The sequence below is a fragment of the Furipterus horrens genome, unplaced genomic scaffold (assembly GCF_987537825.1).
Source record: "Furipterus horrens unplaced genomic scaffold, mFurHor1.1.pri manual_scaffold_1, whole genome shotgun sequence".
Classification (NCBI taxonomy): domain Eukaryota; kingdom Metazoa; phylum Chordata; class Mammalia; order Chiroptera; family Furipteridae; genus Furipterus; species Furipterus horrens.
In genome coordinates, this window is record NW_028327171.1 from 187,589,357 (window position 1) to 187,608,171 (window position 18,815).

At 38.3% G+C, this 18,815-nt stretch overlaps 1 protein-coding gene and 1 long non-coding RNA gene across 4 annotated transcripts in view; one reads left to right on the top strand and one right to left on the bottom strand.

Moving 5' to 3' along the window:
- Positions 1 to 13,630, bottom strand: part of SF3B1 (splicing factor 3b subunit 1) — a 36,205-nt gene extending 22,575 nt beyond the window's left edge. For 2 of the 3 annotated variants that reach the window (XM_090282137.1, XM_090282127.1), the window contains exon 1: positions 13,521 to 13,630. In XM_090282137.1, coding sequence (XP_090138263.1) covers positions 13,521 to 13,548 — 28 coding nt within the window. In that variant the 5' untranslated portion in view covers positions 13,549 to 13,630. The remainder of the gene's footprint in view (positions 1 to 13,520) is intronic. The other variant, XM_090282110.1, reaches the window with a different exon arrangement.
- A 111-nt stretch (positions 13,631 to 13,741) lies between these two features.
- On the top strand, positions 13,742 to 18,127 carry LOC150022455 (uncharacterized). Its single transcript, XR_016511997.1, has 2 exons — positions 13,742 to 13,809; positions 17,964 to 18,127. It is a non-coding gene; the product is annotated as an uncharacterized LOC150022455 (long non-coding RNA).
- Positions 18,128 to 18,815: the final 688 nt, after the last annotated feature.

Sequence of the window (18,815 nt, forward strand, 5' to 3'; positions counted from 1 at the left end):
GTAGCCTAACAAATAGATGTGTCAATTTTTGCCAGGTCATTACCTTCAACTGAATTAAGCCCTTTGATACCAGGCACTTTAAAAAAAGCTCATTTTCTAGTTTGCAAGTATCCAAACAGAAAGATTGAAATGCTCACCCCCAACCCAAGCTAAGGCAGAAAACCCTCTGTAGTTTCTCAAGATGGGTGTCGTTTAAAGCAGAAAATGTAGTGACAGAACCCAGTCCAAGGCACAGATGGGCCACATTTCCGTTAAGTCTCAGAAACTCAGAATAACAGAACAGATTTACTACTGAGCTAGTAGGCCCAGTTTGTAACCAGATCTCAACATTCTCTCAGTGTCATGGAACCACCATCTCCAGTTATGTTCCCTGCACAGCTCTCCTCAAAACTGGTGCAGGAGCCCAGGCTCACAAACACAGTATCTTCATCTGAGCTGGCTGGTTCATCTGACTATTCAACTTTTTCTGTTTGAAGTATTTTTTCTTTAGTTCTAAAATTGTATTTGCTCCCCTCCTTCCCCAGCCCACACAGCCAACACACACCTTTTCTCCTGGAACACAGAAGAATCTTGGTTAACAAAACTGGCTAAAGGGTAAACACAGATTTACTCTTCTTTTACTTTTTTTCCCTTTATGATCATTTCCATTTCTGAAATGTTTGAGACTTGGTTTATAAACCACAAGGTGCATATATCACTTTTAAGTAAATAGGTTCTTTTAAAGGACCACACATGCTACCCTCATCAGGATCCAAGCACTAAACACAATTATGTTAATGATTAGGCCAGTCAAATAGTCTGCAATCTCCCTTCTACAGCTATCACTTGAGGTACCTGTTGTAAAAACAGACTCCAAGACCCCATATACAATAAGTTAGAACCTCCAACTTAAGAAGATTTCTGCATTTATTAACACCCTGGAAAACTCATACTTGGCCCTTCACCCCTCCATTTCCAGCCCAAGTTCACCCTTACCAAAATTTCCAATTTAAAAACTTAATTTTACACTTTTTTCTCTAGCTCATATACAAGTAACAAACAGGAAAGGGGTATTGTTTCACAAAAACTGCATCATACTGTACACTATCACTCTGTAGCTTGCTTTTTCCTCCCACTTAGTACATCAGACAGCTTATTTCCTTCTAAAGAATTTTCCATTCTAAGTTTTCAGCAGATAGTCCTCTATTTGGATAATACATTTATTCAAGAAATGCCCTCGTCTACTAAATTTTACCTACTGATTTTATGTACTTACTGGTTATCAACAGTTTTCTAACTACAAAGATACACAAACTATTGAATTAGTGTTCATATCAAGTCTACGTATATCATGAATGGATTCCTATTAAATCAAAATTTAGCAAGAAAATTACCTAGCTCAAAGTCTTCTGGGGCTAGGCAGCTGTTTGTAGGTAATTAATTCTGAGGGGAGTTCATTATTAAAGTTATAGTTCAATGTTTACATGCAAACCAAGTATATACTGTTTCTGTATCTGCTTGAACCTGTGGATAAAAGTGTTTTCTTTATGCATTGTAAACTACAGCATATTTACACAAACACTGTGACATCCAAAAACTTCAGACAACAGACCCAACACAACTCAGAACTGTTACATCTGCACAATGGGTTACACTGTGGTCAATGCATTTTTCCTACATTTTCTGTTACACTATTTCAAAATAGAAAGGTATTTCCGACCTGTAGAAGTCACTGAAAGTAATTTTCCAAATTTTTCTCTCTCCCATCCATGTCAGCAACAGTTTGTGAAATTCCACAGCTTCAAATTTTATAAATATTGTACATCCCAGAAAGACAAAAAAAGTTGTCTTCTAACTCCTTACTTTCAAAGCTAACATTAATTATAGCTTCTTGTATGCAGGTATTCCTGTACTTTTTAAAAATTCTCACTCAAGGACATGTTCATTCATTTTTAGAGGGGAAGGAATAAGGGAGGGGGAGAGGTAGAAGAGAGAGGGAGGGGAGGAAGGAGAGAAAGGGAGGAGAGAAAGGGAGGGAAGGATGGAAGAAGAGAGGGAGAAAGAGACGGACAAAACGATCGGCTGCCTCCCCACCAACCAGGGATCGAAACAGCAACCTAGGTATGTTCCCTGACCAGGAATGGAACCAGCAACCTTGCAGTATACAGGACGGCACTCCAACCGAGCCACACAGGCCTGCATGTCCTGTACTTTATTAAATACAAACTGACTAAAAATAAGCAAATAGATAATTTTCGATAACAAATGACCAATGCCTAAGATCCGTTAGTGAGTAGGAAAAAGAAATGAGAACATACCAAAAAGAATAAGCAGAGGTTCAAAGTTTTAGATAAAAGACTTCAAGAGGCAGAGAAAGGAAATGTTTATGTTAACCTTTTCCTACTTCAATTATAATCAACATAAATCCTGGGTTCCCACCTAATCCCTTTCAAATTCAGACTCCCTGTAGGTTTGAGACATTTAGATGTAAAGATAAGTAACAATGGATACTGTCGGTTAGTGACTAACTGGACAGGAGACTAGGATCTCCTAGTGGTCACACAAAGGACTGACTGCCAAGAGCTGGCACTCGAGTCTGAACCCATAAATATTACAGTCTTCCTGTTGTTTTGTGCATCAATAGTCTGTGCTTTTTTATTACCGAGTAGCATTGCATTGTACTACATTGTGTTTATCCATTTTCTATTAGTCATTCAGGTTGTCTGAAGTTTGTAGAGATTACAAATAAGGTTGCTATAAACATTTGTGTACAGGTTTTTGTGAGACCATAAATTTTAAACAGACACACTGTGTCTCCCTCCACAATTAAGAATGAATACAACCATCTCTAAACTAGAAACACCCAGAAGTTCCAAAAAACTGAGCTGCATGGAAGTCCAACAAACAAGATATAAAGAAGAAATACTCATCCAGACAGGTAGAAGTGTCAACGAGACCGGGAGGAGGACATGCTGTGGTAGCGGCAGCTGCTGCGGCAGGCCGGCAGAAAGCGCAGTCACACATTTTTAAAAGTCAGGAGGGACACCTGGGGAGCGCTCCCAGCACCAGGCCAGATCACACAGCAAACTAAACGGTCCCAGGACCGAAGTACAATAAAGCTTCATTGCTTCTGACTGTGCAAACTAGTGGGGGTTGGGGTGGAGGAAGAAACTGCTTGTCTTTCAGCAGTCTGCTTGTTTAAAGGGCCCCCACAGTTCTAGAACGTCCGCAGAACCACCCACTCTGGGAAGAACAACCAGGGCAACAGCTAGAGAGGCGCCAGTCCTATATGGAGTGGGAGAAGTGCCTGGAAAAGGGGCAAGTGCTGAGCAAGCGGCATTCTTCCCTCTCAGACCCCTCCCCCACATACAGTACCACAAGGTGATGAAACAGGTAGCTCTGTACTGACAAATCCCTAAGGCTCCACCCCTTACAACATAACAGGTGCAACAATTCTACCTAAGAAACGAAGTCAAGCAAACACAGGAGGCTATCAAGATGAGGAGACAGAGAAGTATGGCCCAAAAGAGGGAGCAGATCGAGATTCCAGTGGGAGAACTAAGCAACGAGAAGATAGCCAACCTCACAGACGCAGAGTTCAAAACACTGGTGATAAAGATGCTCACAGGCTTGACAGATATGCTTAAGTATGGCAAATGCATAAGGGAAGAAGTGAAGGCTATGCTAAATGAAACGAAGGAAAATACACACAAAACCAATGGTGAAGAGAAGGAAACGGGGGGGTTCAAATCAATCATTTGGAACATAAGGAAGAAAAACACAGTCAACCAATACAGAATGAGGAAACAAGAATTGAAAAAAATGAGGAGAGGCTTAGCAACCTCTGGGACAACTTTAAACGTGCCAACATCTGAATTATAGGGGAGCCAGAAGGGGAAGAGGAAGAGCAAGAAATTGAAAGCTTATGTGAAAAAATAATGAACTAAAACTTCCCAAATTTGGCGAAGGAAACAAGATATATAAGTCCAGGAAGCACAGAGAGTCCCAAACAAGCTAAACCCAAAGAGGACCACACCAAGACACATCATCATTAAAATGCCAAAGGTTAAAGGTAAAGAGAGAATCTTAAAAGCAGCAAGAGAAAAGCACAGTTACCTACAAAGGGGTGCCTATAAGGCTGTCAGCTGATTTCTCAAAAAAAACTTTGCAGGCAAGAAGGGACTGACAAGAAGTATTCAATGTGATGAAAAGCAAGGACCTACAACTAAGACTACTCTATCCAGCAAAGCTATCATTTAGAAAGGAAGGGCAGATTAAGTGCTTCCCAGACAAGGTAAAGACAAAGTTCATCATCACCAAACCATTATTATATGAACTGTTAAAGGGACTTAAGAAAAAGGTCAAAACTATCAACATTAAAATTATAACAAACTGGTAGGCTGGGGGGTGGGGCAATAGGGGATAAAGTGGGACAACTATAATAGAAAAAAAAATAGTATAAAAAAATAAAAAAAGAATACTGTTTTGAAAGAATAGTTGAGCAAGTGTTTTTCATGGTCATTTATTAAACTTGAGGGAAAGAATATAGTTCACCTGACATACAGGGCTTTTACTGATTACTTATATTGTAAAGATTTATCCATATGGAAATATGTAGAAGTGACTCATTCACTTTTACAACTGTAACTTCCATTCTATTGGTTAAATTATTTTTTTTTTAAAACTATTACGCTTTTCTAAGATATCAAGTTACTTTCATTAGTATGTTTTCCCATTCAAAATTTTACAATAAATATTTTTAAAGCTTAAAAAAGAAAAGCTCACAACTATCAACAACTGAATCTAAAATATAAAAACAAACTAAGCAAACCACCAGGACAGGAACAGAATCATTTGGAGGGTTATCAGCTAGGAGGGCAACAGGGAGAAATGGGGACATGGTGCAGGGATTAAGAAGCATAATTGGTTGGTACAAAATAGACGGGGGGGGGGGTTAAGAATAATAAAGAGTGAAGCCAAAGAACTTATATGCACGACCCATGGACATGACCTAAGGGGCGTGGGATTGCTGGAGGGAAGGGGGGTACTGGGCAGAGGGCAGCAAAGGGAAAAGAAATTGGGACTACAGTAACAACATAATCAATAAAATATACTTTAAAAATAAAAAATAAATAAGTAAATAAAAATAAATTTTGTATCACTTGGGTAAAAACCTAGAGTAGGATTGCTGGATCTTATCATAAGTATATGTTTAACATTATATGAAACTTAATCCTTTTGATGCGCACAGGAGAACTGAACTATTCTCTACAACAGAGTGTAGGTGAAAGTCGCAGGCCCCCCTGCCCAGGTGTCCTGTGACCTCAGCTTGCAAGAACTTGCAAGCGAGTCTTGCCGACGCCAGCAGCTGCACAAGGCTCCTGGTGGCTGGGTCACGGAATCAAGGGAACAAAGAGGGCTGAACACCTAAGCCTCCTTTCCCATAGTGATAACATCGGATGTGGTGCAGACCCTTGGACCCTTACTCGCACACGATTCTTAGGGGCCGGTTTACAAGTCTCTAAGAGCAAAGAAGCTTAAAAATTAGTGTCTCCTCTTCCCTAGCGACTACTTCAGATGTGGAACAGACTCTTGGACCTTTGTGATTTACCGCTTTGCTTTGTAGCTCTATAGGTTAATGTTTATCCCTCTTAGTGGGATCACGTAAGCCTTTTAGTTCTGTAGCTCTATAGGTTAATGTTTATTCCTTTTAGTGGGAAGAATGTTTGTTACCATGTAAGCCCTTTTAGTTTCTATTTAGTGTTACTTTAAAAAAATTTTTTTTCTGCAACCCAATAAAAGGAACAGAGGGCCGTGAATAATCGCTGATGGCCTAAGCGAGCCATAGTCCTCCGTGCGTAGCTGGCCACTCATCCTGCTTGCTGGACTTACATCTCAGCGTCCCCGACCATATTCAACACTACAACAGAGAAAGAATAATTTTGAGATAAAATGAAGAGAGATTTAACAAAACAAGTAAAAAGAAAAACTGAGGTGAGATTACCAAGATTCCAGTTCTGTGGTGTTAAAAAAAAAAAAGGGGGTGTCTGGAGGTGGAAATAATTAATGTGGATTTGTAAATTATCTTATTTTCTGGATGAAAGCCTAGTCTCTGTTCCCCTCAACCCCCATAATTAGGTGAAACTGGAGGAGGGGCTGGACACTTAAAAAGCAGGGATTCCCTAATTTGACAGATTTGGAGTCCTAAAATTGAGGTTATGGGTTGTCCTTCAAATCCCCAGAGCTGGAATAGTCTGGAAGTGGTTTTAAAAAGTCTTAGACAAGAAATCAAAGTACTAGTTTATCATTAGACTTATATTTACCAAAAAGCCTCACTAAAGGAAAAACCTTGGGGGTAAATCGTCATGGGTGATGTTTTTCTTACTTTGGTATTCTATTTTAAGGTGCATGTATCACTAGGACTCCTCATATACAACCATTTCAAGTAAAAATTCAGCTTGTTAGAAAACTGTGAGAATATATTCATGGCCATTAAAATTATAACAGGAGAGGCACCGGAACTTGCAAGCCTTTTGTTACATTTCCTTGCCATGGCTAGTTAGTCCAGCCTAAGCCTGAAGCACAATTTCAGAACTGTGCTCATTCCTATAGCCAATAATTTTCTTGGAGCTTCCCTTGCTGTAAGCCGCCTGACATCTTTATTGCGGGAGAAGTGGTGGGAGAGTCTAAGAGGGAGTAATCCTGGATGTTTTTATTGCCCTCTTGCCTTTCCCTCCAGACTGGGAAATTCTATAGGACAAAGGTGCAGCGGCAAATGAATTGCAAGGAAAAAGAAAAACAGATGGAGGAGGAACGTGAAGATTTAAGACTATCCACATGAATGGACTTTATTTGGAACTTGATTCAAACAAACTAAAAAAAAAAAGGGTTTATAAGGCAATTAGCAAGATCAACACTAAATGAATATTTTATTAATTTTGGTTGCAATAAAATTTTAGAGATACACACTGAAAAACATATAGAAAAAATGATGCATCTGGGATTTGCTTCAAAATAACAGAAAGGGTGGAAGGAACCAGTGTACAGATTAAACAAAATTGGCCCTAAATTTGTAACTGCTTAAATTAGGTGACGAGTGCAACATGGGGGGTTCATTTCATTATTCTAGTTTTGCTTATATTTGCAGTTCTCTATATAAAGTTCAAAAAAGATTTAAGCATGGTTTCCTTAAGCTTCACCCTTCTTTCCTCATTCTTGGTTCTTCCTTCTTCTTGCCTCTTGAAACCAAGGCCCCTGACCCTAACACAAAGAAAATAAATGCTCTCTCTTCTCCGAAATGCAGTCCTCTGCTACACATAAACAAAAAAACTCCAGCTCTTTTATGAAATACCTTTAACCTCAAAAGTTCCAACTCTTAGGAATCTTTGTAATTTTTTCTCTTCCTGGCTTTACTGATCTTGTTAATTGATTAGGTAATGTAAAAATCTTCTAAATGTTAAGATATAAACATGCATTATAAAAACTAAATTTGCTCCAATGATCTACAGAAGTGTCATTATTCAACTATAAGTCCCTACTTTTGGAGGAATTGTAATCTCAGGAATATTTTCAATTACCAGAGAGCAAATCTTTCCCTAGTAGACATTAATTAAGTGTGAATTAATTAATAAATCTATAAGCCAGACCATTTGAAATCTCAATTCATTCAAAAAATCGTTTCCATTTTTCCTTTACTTAAAAATTACTATATTACTTTTAAAATAAAGAAAATGTTAAAATTATAATTTTCTTACAAATACATCAATGTTTTAACTAGGAGTTTAGTCTGACATCAAAAAACAGTCCCACAGAACTGGGGGTGGGCTTTGAAAAGATGGGCAATATCTTACCTACTGTATGCATTCTAAACTAAGACATTAAAAAAAAAAAAAAAAAAAAATCCTGAGATTAACCCTTTGAGTGCAACATCGCTGTGAGCAACACTGACAAATTTTCCCAAAGTGCCACATCGCCCCCAGTCACTCTTTTATCCATGGCTATAAATGTAAATAACAATGGAATAATTCGTATTTTGCTTTGTTCTTTTTTTGTACCTCAGGTTCTATACTGATACAACTTTTTCTCATGTTGATCCAAATTTCGCATCTTTACGCTTCTTTAAATACTAACATATTAATTCTGTTGTAATTTTTACTTACATTTTAAACGGTCCTTTTGATTTCATTTATCTTTGCAATAATTGTCCAAACTGCAATGTGCATGATAAGGAAGCTTTTGCTAATGGACATTTTCATTGCTTCACAGTACAGCATTAGCATTTTGTTTATAAACTGTTTTTCACTGTTGATATCTATTGATATATGTCTCTAATGTGAATGCCATCTGTGTTCATTTTTTTTGTACGTTATGAAGATTTTTTTCCAAAAATTTATTCAATATTTGGCATACTTCTTGCTTGTTACCCATGTTGCTATGTGTTTTTCCAAATTATAATCATAGGTTTTATATTATGCCATTTATTATACTTCAAAAGCCACACTGAAGGAAAGAATTTTTCTAAAATAATTGTTAAAATAATTTTAATGCAATAATTTTGCTAAATTGCATCAAAGAACACTGCTTACAAAAAAAGAGTGTATTTACTATATGTTGTGAACTTTTCAGCAAATTATTATACATTTTTCATAAACTACATTTCTCAGCAAATAGCCTGGCATTTCTCACATGAATTTTAGCAATTACACATGGCACTCAAATGGTAAAAACACCACTAGTCACACCTTATACAACCAAAATCCACCCCTCTACTGGTTTCCCCTTCTGTGCCTCTTATTTCTATGCCTCGAATATTGTTAAGTCACGCTTGTAGCATTTCCTCTTCTTTGATGCGTTTTTATTCCTCATTTTTAATTTGGATTACGGTATGTGCAATCTTTTTTTTTTAAGATTTTATTTACTTACTATTTTTAGAGAGAGGGTAAGAGAGGGAAACAGACAGGGAGACAAACATTGATGAGGGAGACATATATTATCAGTTGACTCTTGCAGGTCCCCATCTGTTGACCTGGCCTGCAACCCAGGCACGTGCCCTAACTGGGAATCAAACCTGCAACCTCTGGGTTCGCAGGCCAGCACTCAATCCACTGAGCCACACCAGCCAGGGCTGGATTATTTACAATCTTTTAATCAGTGTTTATTATATATTACAGAGGCACAGACTTTGGATGTTAACCACCCCATGACACCTTTTAGTCCAAGTCCCTAAGTGTCATCTACTCTCCAACAGTCAGGAAGCAAGTGGTGAGCAAGGATTTCTCAAATACGAGACTTCTAAAAGACATCCAGAAAAATATCCCAACTTTCAGCCTTTTCCTTAAACAAAATCTCAACAGGACAACTAACTATAAATTATTTTACTTAATACTACAGATAAAAATTCCTAAACTATGAACTCCTGATTAATAATTAAATGAATTTCTAAATAATTATAAAGAAAAAATCATTTTCCAAATCTCTAAGAACCCTTTTTCCTTTTACTAACAACATTCATACTGAAGTCTACAAAAGTCTACAAAGCCCCAACTGGTATGGCTCAGCTGGCTGGGCATCATCCCACAAACTGAAAGGTCCCAATCTGGTCAGGACACACGCTTGGGCTGCAGATTCAGTCCCCAGTCTGAGTATGAAGGCCAACTAATCAATGTTTCTCTCCTTTTCTTTTTCCCTCCCTTCCTCTCAAAAAAAAAAAAAAAAAAAAAGGAAGAACAAGAAAAGAAAAAGTCTACAAAGCAATAACTATGAACATAGGAAAATAAAAATCTCAGAAGATGCAGAAAAATAACTATTCCAGCCATTCTGCAAGCTAAGAATTGGGGGTGGGGGGCACTTTTCAGCCTTGTGATGCCAAAAAATATCTTTTCAGGGTAGAGTGGCAAAACAAGCCAAGGGAAGTTTTGAATAATCCATTTTCTTCTTTCCAAAACAAAAGTTGTTCCCTCATTTGCCAAAGCCAGCAATATCTGAAGAAATGCTGGAGAGCAAGATTATGTACATTAATAATTGTATACACTTGACATAATCTAACATGTAGAAAGGTCGAAAATATTCTATTTCATTTGAATAAGCCTGGCTCTTTTAACAGTTTAATACTGGAAAGCATAAGTCACACTGACCAAGGTAAAAAATAATCAGGTTGGTTAAAGAGGATCTTAAGGGCTGATCCTAACAGAGATAGTAAAAGGAATAGGACAGATAGAGAAAAAAATTATGAGTTTGGCTCAATGATGGGAAGTAATAACCTGTGAGAAGAACCACATAAAAACGTACAACAATAAACTACTCCAGTTTGAATACAATATTATTTACCTCACAAGACTCAAGTATAATACTGATGCAGCACACCCTGGCTGGTGTGGTTCAGTTGGTTGGATTATAGTCCCATTAATCAAAAGGTCACTGGTTCGATTCCGGTCAGGACACACACCTGGATTGCAGGTTCTGTCCTGTGCGAGAGGCAACAAATCAATGTTCCTCAATCCCCCTCTTCCCCTTTCTCTAAAATCAGTAAACATGTCCTCAGGTGAGGATTAAAAAATAAAAAAATAAAGATGAACTGCTCTGACCAGTGTGGCAGCTGACTGATGTTCCTCTCACACACTGATGTTTCTCCCATCTTGCCCTCTCTCTAAGAATAAATCTCTTAAAAAACAATAAAATAAAAAAGTAAATAAAAATAATTTACAAGGTATTACAAAAAAATAATCTTTACCAGCAACATTTAGAATGAAAAGATTATATAATCTTAAACAACATGATGACAGACAACTCTAAATCAAGAATTAAACATGGCCTTGATTGTTATGGCTCAGTGGGTTGGGCATCCTCCTCCAAACCCAAATCCCAGTCAGGGCATTTGCCTTGGCTGCAGGCCAGGTCCCAGGTTGGGGGCACGCAAGAGGCAATCTATGGATGTTTCTCTCACACATAGATGTTTCTCTCCCTCTCATTCTCCCTCCCTTCCTGAACTCTCTCTAAAAAAATCAATAAAATCTTTAAAAAAATATATACCACACATTTAAAAAGTGACTCCAGTGAGATTCATATTCAAGTCCTCCTCTCAACTATCTCAACTGCATAAGAATGGTTGCTCTTACTCCCTGTAAGCCATCCTTAATACTACAACCAGACTTTCCTAAAATACAGAAATTAACTTGTTGCCTGGGAGAAGGAGGGCACTTTATTCCGTAGTTCTTGGAAAGCCAAAGTCAACCTTAGCTCAGCATTCAAAGCCTTCACTAATTTTATGCTACCTAACATTTCTTCCTATCAGCTCAAGGTTTCCAATATATGAATAAGTCCTACTTCCCATGTAACTCAGCCTAACAGATGTATCCAAACCTACATAGTCATTCAAAGGTCATTTTTAAGTGCCCCCTTTCTGTAAAACTTTAATACTTCCAGCACAAATTAATCTTAATATATGTTGATAAAATATTCAGCACCATTATACACCAGGTATTGGAGATACCAAGGTATAGATCCTGAACACAACAATCTCAAATGGGAAGAAAAAACCTTAACACAATAGAGTACTATAAGTAAAATGAAGATTTATAGAGTGCTTTAGTAGCTAGCATTAAAAACAAACAAAACCACCTAATTCTGATCCAGGTTATCAGAGATGGCTTAAAGTGAAAACAGAGATGGGCCAATGAAGGACTCAAGTTCTCCATGAAAATGACAATAAGGAAAGAAGAAACTATGTAAATACTATGTGCATTTCTACTAAATATTCATCACCCTGTCTATACACCAGTGTTGAACAATGTCTTGTACACAGACAGTGCTCAGATATTAAACTGAATGTTCTAAAATCTATGGCCTCAGTTAAAAGCACAAACTCAAATAAAATAGCAATTCTGGCCAATGAATTTCAATCCTCTATAGCCCAAAGCTTTAACTGGGTTTCTAAAATGCAGGGAAACTGATCAGAACTATCATTTCCTGTCCAAAAGTACCTTATGAGGACAATGATAAATAAACAAGTAATCAAAGCCATAAAATGTCCCAAATGAATAATCTATTCCTGAATGAACAAAATTAGTAACACATTTACACTTTCTAATTATTTTGCGAAAGGTATGGTTAAGATAGCCCCAAGATAGAAAAATAAGTACCTTTAACACTTATGGGTCAAAAATGTTGAAACCTTAAATACCTAATAAAAATATTCAAGTCACTGTCAACTCACTAGCATGTTTCATAAACGGCAAAAAGCTGGACTTCAGTTTCCATGGGTGACACAACTATTCAATGCCACTCACATACTGGCCCTAATCAATCTTTCCAGATTCATGTGATTTTTCCTGCCACAGCCCAGTCTACCATCCAACACCTTCCACGACTCCCTGCTCCCAACAAGACGTTCTCTCTGGCTCAAATGCCCTCCCCTAATTTAAAACAGATGATCCTTTCAGACGAGGGCCAAGTCGTCATCTTTATGAAACTGCTCTAAGCATGAATGAATCACTCCGTTAACCAGGTTCCCAGAACGTGCTGCTCATACTTCTATTCAAGCATTCATTTGCCTCATAAAAGAATGAAAATGTATACACAACCGTTTCCCCAGTAGACTGTAAAATTTTTGATGGCCTTAGTCTTTATTACCTCTCACAAACTAATATCCAGCCAGGCACCCAGAAACGACGTGTGAAATAAAAGTGACCCTCAGAAGCCTCGTGCTTGATGAAAATTTCAGATTCCACGTCAGAAAACAAGGATTGCAGCTCCAATTTCCCACGCCTCATCTTTTCTAAAAAAAGTGACCTTATTTCCTGCCATTTCTGGTTACTCCCCAATGAACTCCAGCCTATTCCCAACATTTTCTTAATTCTCTATACAGTACTCCGTATTCCATAAAACGATCAACTATCTTGAAAGCTCTGTCCATTAATAAAAGATCTTTCCCTCTCCCAACAATAATCAGTCTCCAAAGGAAAATATTATACTAAAAGTAAACGAGAGGAAAAAAAAAAAAAACACCGGATTTTATTCCCTAATCGTTTTGTACCAAAAATAAAGTTATCTTAGACGCCTGATTACACAAATTAGCCAAGGTTAAGAGTAATGGGTCTCGGTTTGACTAAACTCGATTTCGGGCTGCCCGAGAAGCGGGGCTGCCGCATTTCAGTGTTTTTCTGACTCTCCTTTATGCACTAACTATGCTGACGACGGTTACCAGAGACAAGTGAGACCTTGCTCCCACGCCCTTTTCCTGATCCCTTGTACTAAAATCCTCCTCAGCAAGCCGTTTAAACAATGCCTTCTGGTCAGAGAAAAGAAGCAATCCTGAAGTGGCAGCACCCAAACACGGAACAAAGAGCCTGTCGGGGGTGTAAAAGTAGGACGCCATTACATGGGGCCGTGGCCTGCGAGGCTGGCGCCGAGGAAACGATCCGGGCTCTAAGGCGCAGACTCGGCCCCCACAAAAGAAACCACAGGAAGAGTCAGAAACCTACTAAGACAGAATTTTAGCAGGCTGGGCAACGGAAAAGACATGAAACTAGTGGAAAACGGCTTACCTTCGTGAGTCTTGGCAATCTTCGCCATTTTGTCCACTCGAACACACAGACGGAACTGGCGCTCCCAAGAACTTCCGCTCGTCCCCGCTGCCACGGAGAAAAATAGCTGTGGGCTGATCTCTGCGCATGTGCCAGCGGGAACGCGCTCCGTAGAATACCACGGGACAGAGCAGCTGCCTAGATGAAATAGAGAGGAGCATTGTGGGTGGGGAGGAGCCAGATTGGGTCCTGAGGCTGTTTTCGTGGCGATCTGGAAAAGGACTGGCTGAATAAGCCATGTTTCCTTTAAGTGAGTAACTTTGAGGTGGTGGAAAGTAGAATCCACGAGGATAGTTAAGTACAATTACTGCAAAAAAAACAAAGCGTTCAGGGCTGGGATCTTCTATCCCTATTCTCCAAATTCCCGGGAAGGCGTCTGGAAATCAGACAAAAGTTTTAGTTAGCATCTGTCTCAGCTGTTGCAGTACTTAGTTATGCAAAGTCGCATCCTTCGTGCTGTAATTCAAGGTCGTTTTTGTTTTAAATAATTACCATTTGGGTACGAGTTTTGTTTACATCATGTCCCCAAACACTGTAGAACCTCACAAAATAGCCCAGTAAAGTGTGCAAATTGTTGCTAATCCCACTTCAAAATGAGAGAAAAAACAGGACCAGGGGGTATATACAAAATATGAAAGGTCACACAGTCACTAAGTTATGCAGCAGGAACTTTGCCACTTTTTTTAAAGTATTTTATTGTTTATGCCATTAATTTTTCCCTCTTTGTCCCTCTCCACCCAGCCCCCTACTCTGCCACCCTTCTAAAGCATTTTAACTTTTCTAGGTCTTAGAAAACCACTGATAGTCAGCACTAACAATGATAAAATGCCTCTCAATCCTAAATGTCATTCCTAAGTCATGCATCTTTTAAAAATCAATATAGAGATTTTTTTCCCCCTTTTTCTGTGCATCAATTATACTGGAATAACCTTGCACTGTCACTCTGGCCTTCAACCTTGGAGTTGAAAAAGAACGAAACTTTCAAAAAATGAATTTGGTACGGGAAGTAGCCAAGGAACACGGATTGAGGTTAGAGCCAACACAAAGAAAACAATGTACCTCGCGGTGTGATAGACTCACAAACACAAATACTTAGTAGACTTTAGTAACTAAAAAGTGGGATTTTTATTAGCATTAATGAAAGAATAAATTTAAAGGATTAAATCCTCAATTTTTTAATTTGATTTGTTTTAATTTAGGTTTAAACAATAGTTGGAGGAGAAAGGGGATGAAATAAGAACTGTAGATTATTATACAAATTATCAATAAATTCTACTTCTTGGATTAGCAGAGGGTCCACAGATATTCCTTACACAGAATGGTTTATAACATAGATATATATAATCTATATTTTATATACACAGTATAGCATATCTTAAAATAATATAAGGAAAATGAATGAAAAATAAGGAAAGAGAAGGGTGTTATCATCCATCAGTAACCAACAAACTGAAAGAATTCATTCATGTTGACAAAAAGTATCACAAGGATGTTGCACCTCTTGGGTTATGTTTTTTTTTAAAAAAAGATAAATTCACATATACCAGTTGATCACAAGCAGATAAGATATATATGCAAAGGAAATTCACCACAACTGTTAATAATGGATGTTTATGAATGAATTATGAGTTTTTTCTTCACAATTTTTAGTATTTTTCATATACTCTGCTATAAGCATGTATTATTCTAATAAACTGGAAAAAATATATATCAGAGAAATTAAAAGCATCTGCAAAGTGAACATTACATTCCTTTGTCTTTCCAAGATAAAAGAGAAGCTGCACTGGCTGGCCACTATGTAATATGTACATATTTCTCTAGGTTCCTACATAATTGAGTTACTTTCATGGTCAAGGACATATATGGGATATTGAGATATAAAAGGTTTTGCCTAAGATCAAGGGAGACTCCTTTCTCTTAGTCTTCTTCTAAAAACTAATTTATCTTTAATAAAACAGTGACTTGGATTATCAGTAAGAAAAAAACAGGGTTTTCAATTTCAGTAAATAATATCAGCTGTTACTTAATTAGGCTTTTATATCCTTTTCTGGTAAGGCTTTTTGTTTTAGAAGTCAGAAGGGGTGATCTGCCCCCTCTTTTTTATAACCTAGACAATTAACAGTGATGACATTTAATTAAAAGGAAAATCCATTTTCTTTTTTTTCTATATGGATTTTCTTTGACTTTTTTTTATTGTTACAATATTACAGGTGTCCCCATTTTCCGCTCCCTTTGCCCACCTCCAGCCAGCCCCTGCCCGCCTTCCCTCTGGCAATCACCACATTCTTGTCTGTGTCTATAGGTTCTACATACATGTTCTTTGGCTAATCCCTTCCAGTCACTCCCTCCCTCCTCTGCCTGACAACTCTCAGTCTGTTCCATGTATCCATGCCTCTGTTTTTATTTTGTTCATCAGTTTATTTTGTTCATTTGATTCCACATATAAGTGAGATTATATGGTATTTGTCTTTATCTGACTGGGTTATATCACTTAGCATAATCTCCAGGTCCATCCATGCTGGTGCAAAAGGTAAGATTTCCTTCTTTTTTCTGGCCACATAGTATGCCATTGGGTAAATGTACGCAGCTTTTTTTTTTTTTAGTCCTCACCCAAGGGCATTTTTAAATTGCTTTTAGAGAGGAAGGGGGAGAGAGAAGGAGAGAGAGCGAAAGAAACATTGATGTGAGAGAAACACCAATGAGTCACGTCCAGTCTGTACCCCAACCAGGGATCGAACCCACAGACCACATATGTACACTAATAAGGAACTGCACCCACACCCCTTTGGTGTACAGGACAACACTCCAACGAACCGAGCCACACTGGCCAGGGCTGTACCACAGCTTTTTTATCCTCTCATCTACTCATGGGCACTTGGGCTGTTTCCTATTTCTTTTTTTTAATCAGGGCACTTTGGAGGCTGGCTTTTCCTAGTCTCAAAAAAAAAAAAAAAAAAATTGCAAAAACCAACAAAATGAAAAAATAACCTACTAAATTGGAGAACATATTTGCAAATCATACACCCAATAAGGGGTTAATATCCAAAATATAGTAGTCCCTCTCTATATCGCGGTTCACTTATCGCAGCCTCACTGTATCGCGGGATTTTTAAAGATACTATATTTAATTATTTATCGCGGATTTTTCGCTATATCGTGGGATTTTGCGGTATTGTATACGTATGTTGTTGAAGTTACGTAGGTTTAAGAGTGTAGAATATGTTTAAGAACATAAGTAGTGTTTATAAAAGTGTGGAAAAGGTTAATAAGGGAGTGGGGAAGGTTAATAAGGGATTGGGAACAGTTTATAAGTGTGTGGGAAGGGTTTATAAAGCCTTAAGATATATATAAACACTAAAATAAATGTAACGTTCCTACTTCGCAAATTTTCACCTATGGGGGGGACGGGTCTAGAACGTAATACCTGCAATAAGTGAGGGAATACTGTATATAAGGAATTCATACAAATTAACACCAACACCCCCCAAGTAATCTAATTTTTAAATGCATGGAGTACAAAGAGAACATATAAATGGTCAACAGACATATAAAAAGATGCTCAACATCACTCATCAGGGAAATGACAATCAAAACCACAATGAGATACCACCTCACACCTGTCAGAATGGCTATCATCGAAAAACCAACAAATAACCTTGACGAGTACAGCTCAGTTAATTGGGCCTCGTCCAGCAAAGCAAAAGGTCACCAGTTTGATTCAAGGTCAGGGCACATACTTAAGTTGTACGTTCAGTCCCTGTCAGGGTGAGCACAAGAAGCAATCAATCAATGTGATTGAGTTTCTCACACTGATGTTTCTCTTCCTCTCTTTCTCCCTCCCTTCCCTCTCTAAAAATCAATAAATAAAGTTAAAAAAAAAAAAAAACCAACAAATAACAAGTGCTGGTGAGGATATGGAGAAAATAGAACCCTTGTACACTGTTGGGGGACGGTAGATTAGTACAGCCACTATAGGAAATAGTATGGAGAGTTCTCAAGAAATTAAAAATAGAGCTGTCATACAAGCCAACAAAAACACTTTCAGGTATTTATCAAAGCAGGCAACACAATTTTGAAAATATATGTGCACCCCTATGTTCATGGCAGCATTATTTACAATAGTCAAGACATGGAAGCAACCTAGGTGTCCATCAATACGTGAATGGATAAGATATTATATATATATCTCATACATATGACGGCATGAACTTGGGATGTTCTAAGAACAGCAAGAAGGTTGTTGTATCTAGAGTGGAGTAAGGGGAGGAAATGGCATGAGATGAGGCCAGGTACCTATGTGTGGGGAACTAAAAAGTTCCTCAGCTGAAGTCTTACTAACTGACATCCTAAAGTTCTGCTTGGCATGGCCTCACCATCCCATAATAGTTGTTTACTCCTTACTAGGGCAACGACCCTCTTTCTGTTCCTGGGATTGCTGTCCTGCAGTTTAACTCATATCTATCAGATAACGCCCAAGCTGCAGCTGCGTGCCCCGCAAATGAAAAATTCCTCTTCTCCTGAGCTATAAGAATGCTGTTTTGACTAAGAATAAATGAGACTTGATCAGAGCACTGCCTTGTCTCCTCTCCTTGTGTCTCTTGTCCCTTCTTCATCCTCACTCCCCCTCTAGGGTCCTCGTTGCTTGACCTGCGGGACGGGTCACCTATGATAGCAGGCAGTACTACAATACATTGTTGACTGAATGGATGAGCAAACGTTGAGTGAAGAAATCTTCCAAACTTTCCTGCTTTGTACTACTTCTGTTAGCTGATACAAAGAGACCTGCTACATAATTTTTGTTACTGCATTTTTAATGACGGATGTACAACACAAGAGCTGGATACACTGCCACTAATGATGCAGTTTAGGCTGGCTGTTTTCTCTAGCTGGACTAAGAAATTGGTAGGAGGTAGAGGAAGATGGGGACTTATCTGGACCAGAAAAAGAGTAGGATTTGTGAAAGAAGGTAAGGAACGGACGTTGGGTGGACTAGAGTCCTGGTTGAGTGACAGGTTTTCTGTTGTAGATAGGTACCAGAGTCAACCTAGATAAGTTGACAATAGTAACAACAATAGCAACAGTACAGTCAGCAGTTTTTGATGCCACCCAGAGCCTAAAGATTCCTACAAGGCACAGTACTTCCTTCTTAGTGGTGGGAGGTACAAGATGCAAGAGTTTGCCCTTTACTTTGGAGGAGATGTCCAGGCATGCCCCAGGCCAGTATGACCCTAAATCAGTGATTCTCAACTGGAAGTG